The sequence below is a fragment of the Dasypus novemcinctus genome, chromosome 5, assembly GCF_030445035.2.
Source record: "Dasypus novemcinctus isolate mDasNov1 chromosome 5, mDasNov1.1.hap2, whole genome shotgun sequence".
NCBI classification, from domain to species: domain Eukaryota; kingdom Metazoa; phylum Chordata; class Mammalia; order Cingulata; family Dasypodidae; genus Dasypus; species Dasypus novemcinctus.
The window spans coordinates 18,382,963-18,400,852 of NC_080677.1; the positions used below are offsets into that span (position 1 = coordinate 18,382,963).

A 17,890-nucleotide genomic window follows, 5' to 3' on the forward strand; every position below is an offset into this window, starting at 1 on the left:
TGCCTTTGGTTCCGTTCTATGATTATTATAATTTTTCACGTGTGTGAATGTGCATGCAAAGTTTGTTAGATTTGACATCATAACAGTTTAAATAAGGGATAATCCATCATTCTTTGTTGCTTTTAATAAAAGAAAAGTGTTAAAATGACCTAAAATTGCTCTAAAAGTCTGGCAGAACTCAGTAACCTCACAGAGGACTAGGAGAGGAGATAAGAGCCTCTCTCACAACTTTTTTGTTTTGCTTCAATAAACTCAATCTAGGTAATGTTTCTAGTTAACAAAGTGAGCAGAGTTGACGTTTCCTTAAAATGGCAATTATATAACTTAAAACTTGGTGTTTGCCACCCATCTCCCATGAACTTTAAAAGTAGTATGCAAATACTGTTATTAACCCTTGCTTCTATAGTACTGCCTTCCAATTATCCATGACAAACAGAAACAGGGCCAGTAAGGCAGTTCGAAAGCAAACAGTACACTAAACTGCTCACTTAGCTATCACTTTCAACCACTTCAATGAAAAACTTTCTAGAACTTCCCGGAAGTAACAAAAGGTACTAGTTGGAATTCTACTCCCTTTGTTTGCTCTTACTCCCCTATCAAGAAAATGTGGTAGTAAAAGGTAACACAGCCCAAAGACAGAAAGAAAAGGAGGAAATATGAAGGCAGAGGAAATGGACCTAACAGGAACTGTACAGACAGCCCTAAAAACTTGAAGGCTTCATGTTTCTTCAACATAATGCATTGATTCCCTTTAAAAGACAGATGGGTGTAAAGGTTAATTACGTCTTCAGACCTTAAGCTTACCTGTTAAGGCACTTACTTGCCCTCCCCACCCCACCCATGTTTTTTATATAAAACCCACTATTTCATGTGAACGTATTTTGCTTGGCTGAGATAATTTGGAAAAACAAAACAAAAATAACGTTGACCATTTTTTTTTATAAAAACTGTTGCATCAAGAGAAAGGTTGTGTTTTATTTTCTGAAATGAGCACAAAGTACACCTTTCACAATAACACTGAAAGCAGGTGCAAAGACTGACAGTGACCTTTGACTAAAGGTAGCTTTGTAAAAAGAAAAATACCAAATAAATCAGTGCCCTTTCTGATTGTTGTAAAACTGGATGGGGAGAGGGGTTGTTTGCTTGTTACATAAAAGTTGGTCCAAACTTACAAAAAAAGCACAAATGTGCATAGTTCAGAAGATCTGCAAGAGGGTCATAAAAGGCTTATGTCCCTAAGATTAGCATCCACTTAAAACTGCAAGAATACAAAATAAAACTGTTAACTAGAATTTGTGATGATGTACAATCAATAGATTTAGTTTTAGAACAGCATGAATTTAAGCAAAGGTTTTTTTTTTTTTAACTATTGTATGCAAGACCCTTTTCCACATAAAAATAAAGCTGTTGTTGAATTAATATTATTCAAGTCTCTTGGATTGCTGCTTTAAACTGCAGCTAGGAAAGTCTTTCCAGATAAAAATGATGTGCCTGAGGAAAAAGATACTCAGTATGGTAACCCTCTGCCTCGCCCTCTGCCAGTTGATGTGCTAATGTGTCCCCTGTAGCCTTGTGAATATCCAGGTCCTTGGGCAGGCGAAGTCCAGGTCTGTCCATGCATGAGGCCAGGGCCACTGGGGTTTTCCTGTAAGTTACCACCATAGTTATAGTTGTGCATCTTTGCTGGCAAAGGATGAGTACTCTCTGGCCCTGTGGATGGGTCATTGTTGTTTGCCAGGACTGCAATAGGGCCATGGCTATATTCAAATCTATGGTCCTTGTCTCCACTAAACAACATGGGACCAGTATTGAGGTAAATGTCTCCATATCCAGGTACTGAGCTGGGAAATGATTCTGAAAAGGCAGAAGGCTGAGGTGGACCACCAGAATGAGATGAAGCAGTACTGTAGTTATCCAAAGACTGAATATCTGAGTTTCCAATGAAACTACATCGTTCCAGTGGTGGAGCAGCACTACCTCCTAGACAATCATTACTAACATAAGGAGCAGAAGAGAAAGAAGAGGATCCAAAATTGTCCTTGTAGTCTGAAGCAGGTACATAAGTGTCTCCTGCTTGATAATCGATACCAACTTCTCTTTTGGGATCATCCTGGGGCTGATGCTGCGCAAGTAGCTGTAACAGGGCTGCTTTCACTCCGGCATGAGGGTCAGTTAATGAAGAACTAGTGGTAGGTACATGCTGGTTTTCTGTCCGATAATCTAGATCTTCTTCAGTGACTGGTGGTGGTTCAGGTGGCTCAGGAGGTCGTTGATCAGGAGGCAGGATTCGAGGCCGGTCTGGTTCTGGTGTCAACTCCAGTCTCCTCACATCTTGGTGAGATATGAGGTCATCTTGCCCTAAATCAAACAATGCAAAAAAAGAGTCAAGAGTTATGTAAAACTATATAGTCAGAAAACTTCCAGGAAGAAGGCAGATTATAAAGATATGGGACTCTCTTTCCTTCCATAAAAATCGTTAAAGGGCAATCAGAAATGGCCTGGGAAAAAACTGTTCTAGATTTTAGGACGACAGGGGAAAGCTGGACATCACCCAGAAGAGAAAAAGGCACAGAGAAAAAACCTTGATGGAAAGACCATGAGTAGAAAGTGCAGCTGAAGCTGCTGGTGCCCTTCCCCCACCCTAAGAACAGACAATTTTGAGTTCTCCAGCCTTGGGTAGGTGGCTACAGACAGAGACTCAGGGATCCACCTCCCCAGGAAACGGGAAGGAGAGAGATGCAGCATAAGGTTGATTCAGTTTTTGGCTAACAAATCCAGTGTGCTGTGTCCCAAGAGCCCTTCCAGCTGCAACATTGTTTGCCTTGAGAGCTGGCAAGGGACTAAAGAGATCTGACCCTCTTAATCTGAGAAAAGGGAGGAAAATGCCAGCAAAGGTTAGAAAACTGCCTCTCAAGTTTGAATTGGGAGGCTCTGAATAGCCTGCAGGCAGGATCCTCTGTGACACAGCAGAGGGATCTGTGTTGCAATGAACACACTTGGATCAGGCTTTGAACCAAGAGGGCTGCTGAAGTGCTCCATATGTGGCAGGACTAAGAAAGTGCTTATGAGGAAATTAAAGGTAAATAAGAGAGGTTTTTTCAGGCCTTTACAGCCTCCCTCCCCAAGGCCCTTGGAAGCAGATCTGCAACCCATTACTAGATCCATGGCCCAGATTTGAGCAACTAACAGGGACAATGCTAAAGACCTAGAACACATTGAACCAAGAATCAAAGAACAGAATGGCAGTAACACAACCTCCCAAGAGAAACTGAGTATCAGAGTAAACTCACCATCATAATCAGATACCTAGGCATCAGCAAAATAATTACAAGCCTTACTAAGAAAATGGGAGAAATTACCCAAGCAAAGGAATATATCAAAACCCCAGATGAGACAGAGAAAATTACAGACCAGTCTCTGCAATGAACATAAATGCAAAAATTCTCAACAAAATACTAAACAAATAGAATCCAACAGCATATCAAAGTAGTTATACACCATGACCAAGTGGGATTCACTCATGGTATGCAAGGGTGGTTCAACATAAGAAAATTAATGTAATGCACCACATTAACAAACTGAAGGGAAAAAAATACATGATCATCTCAATCGATGCAGAAAAGGCATTTGACAAAAGCCAGCATCCTTTCTTGAAAAAAAAAAAACACTTTGAAATACAAGAATAAAAGGAAAACTCCTCAATATGATAAAGGGCATATATGAAAAACCCATGGCCAACAATGAAATCAATGGGGAAAGGCTGAAAACTTTCCCTCGAAGAACGGGACAAGACAAGGATGCCCACTGTCACCACTGTTATTCAACATTGTGCTAGAAGTTATAGCTAGAGCAAATTAGACAAGAAAAAAAAAAGAATTAAAGGCATCTAAATAGTAAAAGAGGAAGTGAAACTCTCACTATTCACAGAAGACATGACCCTACATTTAGAAAATTCTGAAACGACTATGACAAAGTTACTTAAGCCACTAAACGAGTTCAGCAAAGTGGTAGGATACAAGATTAACATGCAAAAATAAGTAATATTTCTGTACACCAATACTGAACAATCTGAGGAGGAAATCAGGAAAGAAATTCCATTTCCAATAGGAACAAAAAGACTCAAATACCTAGGAATCCATTTAACCAAAGATGTACAGGACCCATATAAAGAAAACTACAAAAGAATGCCAACAGAAATCAAAGACTACCTAAACAAATGGAAAGACATTCTGTGTTCATGGACTGGAAGACTAAATATCATGAAGATGTCAGTCCTACCTGAATTGATTTATAGGTTCATTGCAATACCAACAAAAATTCCAACAGCCTACTTTACAAAAATAGAAAAGGCTATTACCAAATTCATTTGGAAGGGAAAGTGCATCTGAATAGCCAAAAGCATTATAAAAAAAAGAAGAGCAACATGGGAGGAATTTCACTGCCTCACCTTGAAACATATTACAAATGGTCAAAATAGCATGTACTGGCAAAAAGATAGACACATCAATCAGTGGAACAGAATTAAAAGTCCAGAAATAAACTTTCACCTCTATGGCCCACTGATTTTTGACAAACTTACCAAGTCCACATTTCAGGGAAAAAAAACTGTCTCTACAACAAATGGTGCTAGGAGAACTGGATATCCATAACCCAAAAGAATAAAAGAGGAATCCTACGTTATTCCCTATACAAGAATCAACTCAAAATGGATCAAAGACCTAAATACAAAAGGCCCATAAAACTACTGAAGAAAATGTAGGGAAACATCTTAAAGACTTTGGGTAGTGGTGATTTCTTGGGTCTTACACCCAAAGCATGATCAACAAAAGAAAAAGTAGATAAATAGGACCTCCTCAAAATAAAACACTTTTGTACCTCAAAGGACTTTGTCAAGTATGTGAGAAGGCAGCATACTCAATGGGAGAAAATATTTGGCAATCACATATCTGATAAGGGTTTACTATCCATAATATAAAGAGATGCTACAACTCAACAATAAAAAGACAAATGACCCAATTAAAAAATGGGCAAAATACTTGAATTGACATTGTCCAAAGAAGAAATACAAGTGGCAAAAAAACACATAATAAAATGTTCAACATCACTGACAGCAGTGACATAGACATCTGCACACCGATGTTCACAGCAGCGTTATTCACAATTGCCAAAAATGGAAACAGCCGAGGTGTCCATCACGATGAATGGATAAATAAACTGTGGTATATACACACAAAGGAAAATTATGCAGCTGTAAGAAGAAATGCAGTTGTGAAGCATACAACCAACATGGATAAATCTGGAGCACAGTATGTTAAATGAAGCAAGCCAGACACAAAAGGACAAATACTGTATAACTGTGCTATTATAAACTAAATATATTGTATATATTGTATAAATTCATGGAGTTAATATTAAACTATGGGTCACCAGAAAATAGAATGAGGTTAAAAAATGGAAAGCTAAGGGTTAATTCTGAGGGTGCAGAATTGGTAATAAGATTGTTAAATTGGAAATGAAAAGAGAAAGTGAAAGCATATCATAGTGTTTGTAACTAGCAGTGCTATTATATGGGTATGACAGTGGTTGAAAGGGCAAGTCTAAGATCAATATATTACTAGAAGGAAAGCTAAAAATTTTAACATGGGACTATGTAACATAGTAAAACCTCATGTGAAATATGAATATGGGTATTAGTGCATATATAAGACTTTTTTTTTAAACTGAACAAATGTATGTTAATGTTACAAGATGTTAATATCAGGAAAAAAAAAACAAACCTAACATTATGCTAAGTGAAAGAAACCAGACACAAAGTACTACTTACTATATGATTCCATTTATATAAAATGTAAATATAAATCAATTTATAAAGATGGAATTAGATTAGTGGTTATGTAGAGCTTGGGAAGGATAGGGTAACTGCAAAGGGGTGTTGAGTTTTGCTTTTTGGAGTATTGAAATTGTTCTAAAATTTTTTGTGGAGATAAATATAAAACACTCTGATTATACCAGAAGTCATTAGATTGTATACTTTGGATAGATTGTATGGTATGTGACTATATCTCAATAAAACTTAAAAAAAAAAAAACAACTAAATAGTTAGAATAGTCTATGGATAGTCCCAAAAATCAGAAGTTCCATCTCTAGCACAACATTAAATGAAAAGGAAAAAAGATTTTAAGTGAGCATGTTGCCTGCTACTATTAGTGTATGGGTGACTGAAAAACACTGTATTTGGTTTTCCAACATATCTCACACTTACCTATTTACTGTTTGAGGAACAAGAGCTATTGTATATATAAAATATTTTCCTTGGTTAATCATTCTTTAGAATCTGGAGTAAAAGATTATTTCTTAACCACAGGAGTACCTGGGAAAAATTAAAGCATCCATTGCTAGATAACTATAACACTCATAAGGAATTATATCATCCATGTATAATTTGTTACAGAATCAATTCCTGGAAGTAAACAGACTAGGAAACCAACCTGTAACAGTGATAAGAATTTTCAGGACATCTCCTAGCAATGCCCCTGGACAATATGCATTGTAGATAATCAACAACAGCAAGAACACGATGTGATTACAGCCATTATAGTGGTTGGTCTAGTATCTGCACACTCACCCGATACCGGAGTGCTAGGTTCTGGAGGTGGCCTAAGTTGTAATGATGCTTCGTGCCCCGATCCATTTTCCCTCTCTTCTAGTAGCATATCTTTTTGCTTTGACTGCTGAGCCTTTATTAACTGAGTCAACAGAACTGCAAATGCACTCTGCACAGCCGCCTGGGCAGCATCAGTCTCCACTTTAGGCTGAGAAGGCTGAATTCCTCCCAACGGTTTCAAAGATTCCTGTTGTGGTGTTGATGGATCTGTCTGTTTTTCACCTGTTTCCAAAATTCCAGCAGGAAGGTTTATTTTATTTAGCTGCTGTTGAGTCTCAGAGTTTACCTTAATGTTCAATACTTGGACAAAATCAGCCATATTAACACTTGTTTTAGATTGTAGTAGGTTTAGTAGAATGGCCAATTCATTGTGATTTAACTGCTGTCCAGGGCCTGTTTTTACTAAAGACAAAATGTGTATTAATTAGAATCACCATACTTCACAGCCCATGCCTCCCCCCACCCCCGGACCCATTCTCTGTATTACTATATTAAAATGTGCTTTTGAGGGAGGGTATTTAAGAAATACTGTGAAAGGAGACTCTCAGTCCAGTTAAATTTCATGTACATTTAATATATACCTGCACATAAATTTTTAAAAAAAGGAAAAGAACATTTCTTTTGAAAAATCTATATTTCGGAGTGAATATCAAAAGGAAAATTATAATTTCCACTAGAACGCCATACTACAGATCTAACCTAGAACTCATCGGTGAATAAGTCATCATTAATAATGATAATAATAACAATAATAATAGCTAAAACAGTGTTAGGTATTTCCTAAGCATTTATATGCTTTATTCCTCATAGCAGGGCAAGCTCTATTATTAGCCTCATTTTAATGAAGAAACTGACACCCAGAGAAACTACATATCTTGCCAAAGATCACAGACTCTGTAAGTAACAGAGATGAAATGTAAACCCCATTATCCTGATTCCAGAGTTTGAGCCCTTTACTGTTATACTGCGTCTCTAAAACAAAGTTCATTAGAGAACCTATCCTTAGCACTAAATTCACTAGGCTGTTTCAGACTCTTTTATCAAGCATCTGTTTTTATAGAAGTTAACTATATTTTTTAAGTTAAAAAAAAAATGGGCAGGTTAGGAACTCCTACAGAATCATGCTTATAATTTACATACTGCATATATGAAAATATTAACTCATCAGTAGTAAAACTGATTCAATTGTTTTTCTTTTCCAACATTCAGTTTAGATTTCTGATGGTTTACACAGATTTTCCTGTAAGAGTTTATCTAAATCAGACATAACAAAGGTTAAAAAACATACAATAGTACATATATTAAATGGTCAAACACACACTGATAATTCTCATAAACCCCATGGATGACAGACAAAAAGAAGAGAAACTCCAAGGAAAGCATTAACGCTATCTTTTTAATTCTTTCTTCAGGTACTTTGAGATATTTTTTATTACTTGGTTATAATTTTTTTGGTTAATTCAAAACAAATTTCTGCAATGTTCTTTGATCCACAGGCATTAATAAGCAATCATGCTTGCCTGCTACACACAGCCATTTTGCCTCATTTTCCTTTTTTATTTCTCTATTAGCAGAGGAAGTCTTTTTGTGAGCACAGGAAAGTACTCTTTCACTAAGGGATCTTCTGAAAAAGGGGCATTTTCTAATTTTAAAAAACTTACTGATGATAGAAAAGAAAATGCAATGGAAAGTATATTTCTTTTTTTCAAAAAGCCAGAATTCTCACTTTTGAATAGTGATATTTTAAAAGGGGTGAAATTGAAAAAACAAACAAAAAAACCACCATTTAGAGTGTTGTGATCTAAGTTAACAATAACAAATGAGTCCGGAAAGGGTAATTCATTTTTTTCACCAGTGAAAACTACTCTCTAGGTTTACTAGTGGAATAAGAACTTCAGTTCCATGAAAAGGAGCACAAATAATAAAATAGGATTAAGGAATCTGACAACTGTCCTCTGGGTAAAGCTCACACATACTAAAACTGACAACCATCCAAATTTCCTATTGCTGCTATCACAAATCCTTTTTTTAGTAGATATTATATATAAAACATATACTGTAAATACAAATTAAGAAAACTTCCCACTGATTCTCTTTTTGTCTTTCTCTAAATTTTATATATTTTGAAGATGAGGAAAAATAGATAACTACATAGATAGCTCTCATTCTGTGTAACATATGGGTTCTCCAAAGTTAAGAGTATATCAAATATCTTCAGGAACAAAGAAAATTCATTATTTCAAGAATTACTGAAGAATACTTTTGAGCAACAAATAACAACTGCTTTTTTGTTTTTTAAAGTAAAATGTATCAGTACTTTAAATATGATGTCTATGATGTCAAGAATAAGCCTGTATATGACATGGTAATCTTTCTCAAGTGTCCACAGCTCATCTACCCTATATTTATACTCAACCACGGAAAGTTCAATCTGATCTGCAGATCCGTTTTAATCAATTAACCAGTCAACAGTTACTTATTGTTAACGAAGAGCTAAGCTACTTTCCATGTTTAATAAACCAACCCTCTCCCCTCCCACCCTCAAACAACTACATTTATTTAGACTTCAGTAACAGTTTCTGCCTTCATTAAAATTTTTTAAACTAAAGCAGAATGATTTCTGGATTTCTGAGGAAAAATGAAGGAGTGAATTCCATTTTAAAAATTAGTTGTTAACTAAATAAGATGATGAATTTAACAACACTCTGACAGCATTTAGAAGACTGGCTTCTCAGTCTCATGAAGAAGCTTAATCTTATAAAAAATTGAGCCATAGGAATAAATTTAAGATTCCAAAAAATAACAGAATATATCCTTCCTTATCATATTTCAAGTCATCTTTAGCACAAATATCAATTTCCAATCTTTGAGATATTTTAACAGGGGAAATATATAGCAGTAAGAGTGGTCTAAGGACATTATAAATTATACAAAAGAGCTCCCACTATGATTTTTGGCCATCTCTCCTATAATTTTCTTTCCATACCTATAATCCCCTTAACTGTCCAGATAATGAATGCTGAGCCTCACTTAAGAGTAGTGTTAGTGAAAGTCCAAATAACTCCTGCACTAGGAGGAAAAAGAAAATAGAGAAATCTGACCAGTCGTACCTCTTCTGACGACCACTTTATAACTCAATTTTACCTTGAGATTGCTTAAAGTTTGGTGCCAGCAGCAATAAAACACCTACACTGGCACAAAAAAATAATCAGGAAATGTCAAGTTTGGCGAATATATCAATTTTCATCTTTTAACTACAAGATGTTTTAACACTAGAGCAACATAATCAACAGTAGTCACAAAACAGTGTGAAGAAAACAAATCCATGGAAGCATTACTGACCTGGTGCTACATTCAAGTTGCCCTGTGATTTAAGTTGTGAAGATGGTGGCACACCCTGGGGTGTGTTGGTTCTACTGTCATCTAAGCCCAGAGATAAGTCCTTTCTGGGGGCTTTAATTGTAGAAACATCATCTGTCATGCCCATTTGCTTCTGTCTTCTTCGCTTTTTACTCCATAACTCATGACAATCTTGCCATAAAGGAAGGCTAAAGGAAAAAATATATATAAGTATTAAATTGTTTATGAGTGACATGTCAAAACAGATTAAATGCTAGTATTTACTATGTAGCACAAAAAAGCCGGAAAAGGTCATTTTTGAAGACTTCATATGCCGGCTTTGAAAACTCCTCCAAAAAAGCTCTCATCCTTGATGCCCTAGCCCTCTCTGTCCAGGGCTTCATTTTTATTTATAGAAGTACTAAATTTTTTGGCTTCTGAATAATCAATAAATAATCCATTATTAAAACTATGAATGAAATACATATATATATATATATATATATATATATCTGTAAAAATAAGTTACTGTGTTCCTTGGTGGAACCTTTTAAAGTCATTCTTATCACAGTACATCATACATGGAACAATATGTGAAAAAAGGCAGAAAAAATATGCCATTTGCAGAAACTAGATATAGGATAAAAAAGTAGTAAAGGCTAGAAAATAACATTTGTAAAAAGCTTTTTACTTTTTAAAAATACTTGTTTGCATCTATTATACAAATGCTCTACAATAAACTAATGCTACAGATTAGTTTTTAAAAAAATAGGTAATCCAGGCATAGAGAGGCTCATCACTCATCAATGAAGAGTTCTAAATATCTGGCAACTATCAGAATTACCCACAGTTTCGAAACAATTCTATACTAATGTCATTTGATAACACTGACAACACTTGACAATAACTTTTGCATAACGAGATAAATGTTTGATCTCTAAATGTTTCTTTGTACCCTAGTGAAAAAACCCAAGAGAAAAGTTACTATTCTATGTATTTGAAAGATGAGAAAATTGAGGCTTGGAAAGGTTAATAAACTTGCCCAGAATATCTACAAATTCCCTTAAGCAGCCCCAACCTGTTGAGATATATATATATCTGCAGTCTTCAAACTGGGATATGTTTACCTCTAGGGGTATATGAAGACTTTCCAAAGGGGTACGTCTGGCAGGAATTGTTTTAAAAGAATTTTCACATCAATATGTCCTCTTTTTCTAAACTGATCTTTGAGAACAGCCTGCACATTCAAAGCAGGTTCTTCTTCCACACTCCCCTTTCACAATTACTCTTCTCATTTAATAAAATAAAGGCATATGCAACAATATGGTTGACTCTTAGCAATATATTATTAATAAAGGCAATTTGCAAAAGATTACAAACAGCATATCCTTTTATAAAATTAAAAACAACTAAAATAAAAATATAACTTCTTATGAGTACATATAGATGGCAACAAAAATGTATATATACACATATAGATGGCAACAAAAGTATATACAGAAGAAAACAAGGGATGATGGTTACCTCAGGTGGAAGAAGGCAAGGGGATGGGTTGTGGGCAGTGGTTATGATATGATTAAAGTAGGTTATCTTCAAGGTTCTAGCTTTTGTTTGGGTGGTAGCTTCATGGCTGCTTATTAACATTATTAAAAATAACTAAGTAAAATAAATAAAATAGAGCCATGCATGGACCAATGATGAGTGAAACAAGGATTATGATTAAATCAAGTCTATGCACCTGAGGTCCAGAAACAAAACAAAGGCATACCTCTCAGCCATCTTACTATGGTGCATTGCCTCAGCGTGTAAAAACCTCCTGGAGTAACAAACAAAGGGACAATTTGAAATATTGATACCGGGAAGCCGCCTGAAAGCATCATAAACCTGCCAAAGCTTTTCCTTTCTCTAGTGTGTGTGTGCATCTATGAAAATATCTATGTAAATTATGACATGTGGCTTTAGCCTTTGTTGGAATGTTGCATTCAGATATACTGCAGTACTGCAAAGTGGGGTAACCAGAATGATTCCACCTCTTCCATCCTGATTGTCAGCTGCGGATGTACTACATTTCTCTCAAGGGCAAGTCTGAGTCCCCTTAGAGCATAACAAAGAAATCCACTAAAAAGGGCTTTTGTTCCTTTTTACTATTTAAAGCTAAGAGATGCTTTATGTATGTCCTCAACACTGTTTCTCCAGCAAAGAAAAACACTACACAACAAATAGCTAAAATAGTACAGGTTAGTGATGCTCACTCTTTTAGATGTACAGGGAATTTTTTCCAGGAATACCAAACTTTTATGTGCTTTCCTTGAAAAGTTCAAATGCTGGCTCAGCCACTTATTTGCTATATCTCACTAAGCAAGTAATTTCCTTCAGTTTCCTTATCTTTAAAAATGAGAATGGCAATGGTATCTGCCTCATGGGGAAGACAATATATGTTTAACATATAAGATAAAGTACTTTTTGCCTGTGTCACAGAGTAGACACTGTATTCATTTCTCATATTATTTATCATTCAATGAAATAGTTTAAAACCATTTTATCAGGCTATGTTTATTCCAATTTCAGTCATATTTCACCTTATAAATTATTTTCACTTGCTGTTAATAAAAAATAAAACTATGGGGTAGCTGCCCGTCTAATTAGTATTTTAGCAAAACATAAATTTTTTTCAGAAAGTATATCAGAAAAGTTAGAGAGGACATCTAATACAATTAAAATAATCACTCTCTTTGATTATTTTTAAGAATTGATCATGACAGTGTGATACATACACATATTTTCCAAAGAAATACCACGCCTTACTTCATAGTAACTTATAATTTTAACTACTCATTATATATTACAAAATAATCAGAAATACTGTATTATGTGGTTTATATAACTTTTATTAAAAAGACATTGGATTGAAATATTATCATCTTGACCTGGCTACTCTAGTAATCTACCTTTACAAGATACATTCCATAATTTGTTACTAATTTATAGTGTTCCTCAAAATGTTTATTAACTTGTTTCTTTTTTTTGGAAAAATGCAGTCAAGTTTCATTTACATGATCTGATTAACAATATAGACAGAATTTACATTAAGTTATATGGAGACATTTCCCATTAAATTGAATGGAATAAAATCTACAGTTCCAAGGTTTTGACAAAAAATATATATATTTAAAATATGTAATAAGAAACACAGTTTAAAAATATATATATATTTAAAGTATGTAATAAGAAACAGTTTAAAAAATGGATTAGGCAAAGCAGCACTGAAATTAATATGCTGACACCTTAACTTTACATTAGATTAAACAAGTTATGCTAAAAGAAAAAGTAACAAGTATAATAAGAAGTCATTTAATACATAAAGGTTTTTTGGTTTATTTTCTCAAAACGTGAAAATGTACGTGATCAATAAACTAGAAAACAAATCTTTTTACAAGTCATATGGTTTCCAATTCTTTACTGGCGAGAATATTGAAGGAGAGTCTTAGAATGACATCGGAAATAGCACTAAAATAACTTTTGATATATTACTATACGACTTTTGGCATATAAACACAAATGGAGTTCAAAGAACTCAGTGATGTAGCTGTAAAAAAACTTCCATTTGCAAATACTTACAGTGGTTCTAAATGTGTACCACTATTATTTGCAATGACAATTAAATCAAGAGGAAAAAGAGCTTAATAGTCTGCAAATTTTTAAAAATTAAATTTCTGTTAATATACATGTGTTTCTGTTAAAGTAGTACAATACAGTGATCAATAAAATACTTTCAAACAAAAATATAAATTATGTTAGAATAAAAAAATCTGTAGGAGCAGTATGTACATAAAGTCAAGATGAAAAAGGAGTAACATCCAGTTGTTAAAGAAGGGCTTTTATACATTTTTCAAGTGAAAGTTGGTAGATTAAAAAGTGCCAAGATATTTAGATTTCACTGGATGCATTTACAAGAGTGATGTAACTGCTCCATTTAAAAATGTCAGTATTTACAATTCACTGAAAATTACATCTGCAACTATTCAAATTCTTGATTAAAAAAAGTTTAGACATCAACTGAAAATGTGGTATGTACATAGTTTTACCAGAATTCCTTCAGGCGAACCACCTGAACGAAGTGATTTAACTTAGCACTACTAATAATGGGTAAACTGACACACTCCCCTCTTGATGTGACATAGCAGGAAGCACACATCACCACTCAGGTACTATTCTTGCCAAAAAAAAAAAAGTTAACCTAATTCTGATTACAAGAAAGCAATTAAATCCAGAAAGTGTAATGTTTTATGACAGTAAGCACAGACTCATTAAAAATGTCAATATCATAAAGGCCATCCCCAAGAAGGGATTAAAATTGAAGATGCATGTCAACTACATGCAACGTGAACACTGGTTTAATTCTTTAGCCAAAAGGAAAAAAAGCCCATAAAGGAAATTATTGGGCCAACTGGGCAAATGTGAACATTGACTGATATTAGATAATCTTATGTTAAATTTCTTGTGCTTTGTAATGGTACTGCAAATATACAGAAGAAAGCCCTAGTTCTTGAAGATACATGATGGAATATTTATGAGTGAAGTGTTGGCACTTTTGCAATTTATTCTAAGAGTTCAGGAAAAAAAAATTATAGAGAGTTGAGAAAGCAAATGTGTACAAATATTAACAACTGTTGGATCTAGGTGAATTATATATGAATGCTCTCTCTTTCTGTATGATTGAAATTTTTCAAAACTAAAAGCTTAAAAAATTATTTGAGGAGGTACTACAGCCTAGGTTTCAAGACTGCTGATATATACTGATAAGCAAACATGAAACAATTAATTGAAGAGTTAAGGAATCAGGTCCATAAGCATGTCAGGGAGATCTTTTTTGCCTCTCAAATTATCCCACAAAAGTCATCTAAACATACAGTTCAATAAAAACTCAATGAAGCTGAATATGAGCGACTTGTAAACATACAGCCCAATCTGATAAGTGGGAGAGCCAGGATTTAAACTCCAAAGCCCATGCTTTATTCCTTTATAAAGTGATAATTTTACCACAGGGAAACATTTTATTATATAGGGATAGGCATGCTTTTAATGATGCTCATCATCATGTAAGACATTACTGAGAAAATACCTACAAAGTTTCTAGATCCTGTCATGGAGAAAGAGATGGTTGCTGTTTCCTTCCACCACCCTTCCTTCCCCAAATCAATTCTAGAGAAAGTACAGGAGCCAGAAGGAGTGAAGGTTCAAGAACCCTGCTAATTTGAACCTGAACTCTAGCACTGCCCCTTCCCCATCAGACAATAAATTCACTCCATGCAAGATTCTGATACTAATCTTCTTTTCAATGAAGAAAAGGATTTTCAGTTACACAGTATGCCAAGGAGTAGTTCAGGAATTCTTTCTTATTAGACTAACAAATTTCAGAGCTGGCTCTACATTCACTGCACTTGTATTCCTGGGCAAGTTTCTTAACCTCTCTGAGCCTGCTTCCTCTACTGTAAAATGGTGATGATGATAATAATAATAATACCTACCTGCTAGAATTATAAAGATTAATATAAATACATGAAAAATGCTTAGCACAACACTCAAAATTTTAGCTATAGAAGCACTATAGTAGTATAAACACTAGTATTGGTAGGAAGAGTACTAGAAATAATAGCAGCAGTATTTTCTCAGAGTTGAAATATATTATATTAATAAAAACTTGAGATTAATTAACCCTAAAATGAGCCAGAAGAGGGCTGCTTTTGCTAATCCTATGGTTAGCTGAACATTAAGCAAGCATCTGGATTCTAGATGTGCAAATCATGTGTATTACTGCTATTCTTTTTTTTTTTTAACTTAAATGAGCATGGAAATCTTCTGATTATTATATATAGATGTTATTAAAACTGTCAAGATTCTACCTATGTGGAATCTAATACAATAAAAGTCACTTACTCTGGCGGAGGCATTTTTGAGGGTTCCACATCTCGCAGGAACTCACACTGAAGAGCCTGTTCAGCAGTGCAGCGTTTACTAGGATCCAAGGCGAGCATGTAATCAAATAAATCTAGTGCAGCTGCAGGAATACTATCATGAAAGGATTACAAAAGGTAAATATGTTCTTTAGACATAAGTTCAGTATTTCTTGATGAGCATATTTTAAATACTGGTATTTACAATATGTTTACTAAATTTTATTCCAATAAATTTCAAATTTTCCTTTGAATAAATATATCATTTGAAAATAAATGTATAACTATTATTTGAAATAATTTAAAATTTGGCAAAGGACAATATATTTTATTGTTTTAGGAGCAATCTGCTGTTGTAACATAAATTTAGAAAAAGACAAGATAGTTTCCTAAAATGAAATAAAAGCCTGACCTCAAGCAGCTTGAAATTGTTTCATTAAAGTTCTTTCAAAACAAACACACGACCTCAAATCACTGATTCTATGATGATAAAATAATTTGCATTTAGCAAGGAAAAACTCAAAATTAAAAACTAAAAGATCTGTGCTAGATTGACCTTGGGCCAATAAACAGAATGACATTTAGGATTCACTAAAACAACTTTAAAAAAAAATTCAATTCAATACGGATGTTTAAGCATCCCTTTCTTACAAAACAAATTCTTCTCTTAACTTTCGACGATACTGCTTCTTTGGTTTCATGGTGTTGAAATATGGTAGTTTGATTACATCAGGCCACACTGCAGGACATGGACTCCCACATATACGGCTAAACAACACACAAAAAGAAGTACATCACCATAAGCTACATAGAAAAAAATAATACATACAATTGCTATACAAAACATCAACTTATTTTAAATACACAAAAATTAAAAGCCCTGATAAAAAGTATAAGAAATTTCATTAATATAGTCATCCCAGTTTAATTACAGTTTTAGGAAATCAATTTATTTTCAGCATTAAAACTACTAAAAAAGAGGGCTTTTATTTGCAAAATGAAATCTTAAAATAACAAAGATAATGCTCAAAATATGTAGCCTGTGTCTTAAAACTAATATAAAGAATTTCCTGCCAATAAATTAAGAAACTATAGGGAGCCAATTTGGCTCAGTGGTTGAGCACCAGCTTCTCACATATGAGGTCCTGGGTTCAATCCCCAGCCCTGTTCTCTCAGAAAAAAAAGAAAAGAAAAAAAAAACTATAATTTAGTATGTCTTTCTCTTGTTTTTTAGATATGGGTTACTAACTCTTCCCACGAATATAAGGCCTGCAATAAATAGCTGAAACAGGCTTCCTACACTACTTCAGGAAGGTAACTGTGCTGCAAAGGCTAAGTGATGCTATCCAAGAGAAGGACTCTTAAAGTAAAACTCTTGAAACATAACAGTTTTTCAAGTTAAGTAGTGCCACTGATTTTAACTGTTTTATTCTCTGCTTATGTACATATTGAAAGCCTTCTCTCTTTGGGGTATTAATCAGTAAGTTCTCATTATGCTAGTTTGTATAAGAAGTGTTATAAACAACCAAGTTAACTTCAGTCAGTGAACACCTAAAAACTACCTGATTTAGTAATGAAAAATTGGTTAAATATGCTTAGTATACTTGAGAATTCTTATTCTCAAGAATAAAAGTATATAGTCTAGAAATGTCAGTGCATCACTATGAATAAAAATATTCTACATATACATAATTACATATATATGCATAGAAAATGTATATAAGCAAGGATAACTAAAGTTGCCAGACACTCTTTAGTTCAGCTTTTAGATTGCTACCTCAGAAACACATATATTTATATATGGGACAAATTCTCATGTTTTTAAAGCCACACATCATTTAAATGTGCATTTTGTGACTCAATGTAGTTTATGAATTTTGTAAACCCAAGCTCTTAAAAGATATTAAGATTGTGTTCTTTGTACACTTTTCTT

At 34.2% G+C, this 17,890-nt stretch overlaps 1 protein-coding gene across 4 annotated transcripts in view; it reads right to left on the reverse strand.

Moving 5' to 3' along the window:
* Positions 1 to 919: 919 nt before the first annotated feature.
* CDK13 (cyclin dependent kinase 13) overlaps positions 920 to 17,890 on the reverse strand; it is a 125,597-nt gene continuing 108,626 nt past the window's right edge. For 2 of the 4 annotated variants that reach the window (XM_004462568.5, XM_023589972.3), the window contains 5 exons: positions 16,609 to 16,725; positions 15,941 to 16,072; positions 10,007 to 10,212; positions 6,626 to 6,886; positions 920 to 2,358 (listed from right to left, as the gene is read on the reverse strand). In XM_004462568.5, coding sequence (XP_004462625.1) covers positions 1,508 to 2,358; positions 6,626 to 6,886; positions 10,007 to 10,212; positions 15,941 to 16,072; positions 16,609 to 16,725 — 1,567 coding nt within the window. In that variant the 3' untranslated portion in view covers positions 920 to 1,507. Of the gene's footprint in view, positions 2,359 to 6,625; positions 7,067 to 10,006; positions 10,213 to 15,940; positions 16,073 to 16,608; positions 16,726 to 17,890 lie in introns of all 4 variants that reach the window. The other 2 variants (XM_023589971.3, XM_004462567.5) reach the window with 2 other exon arrangements.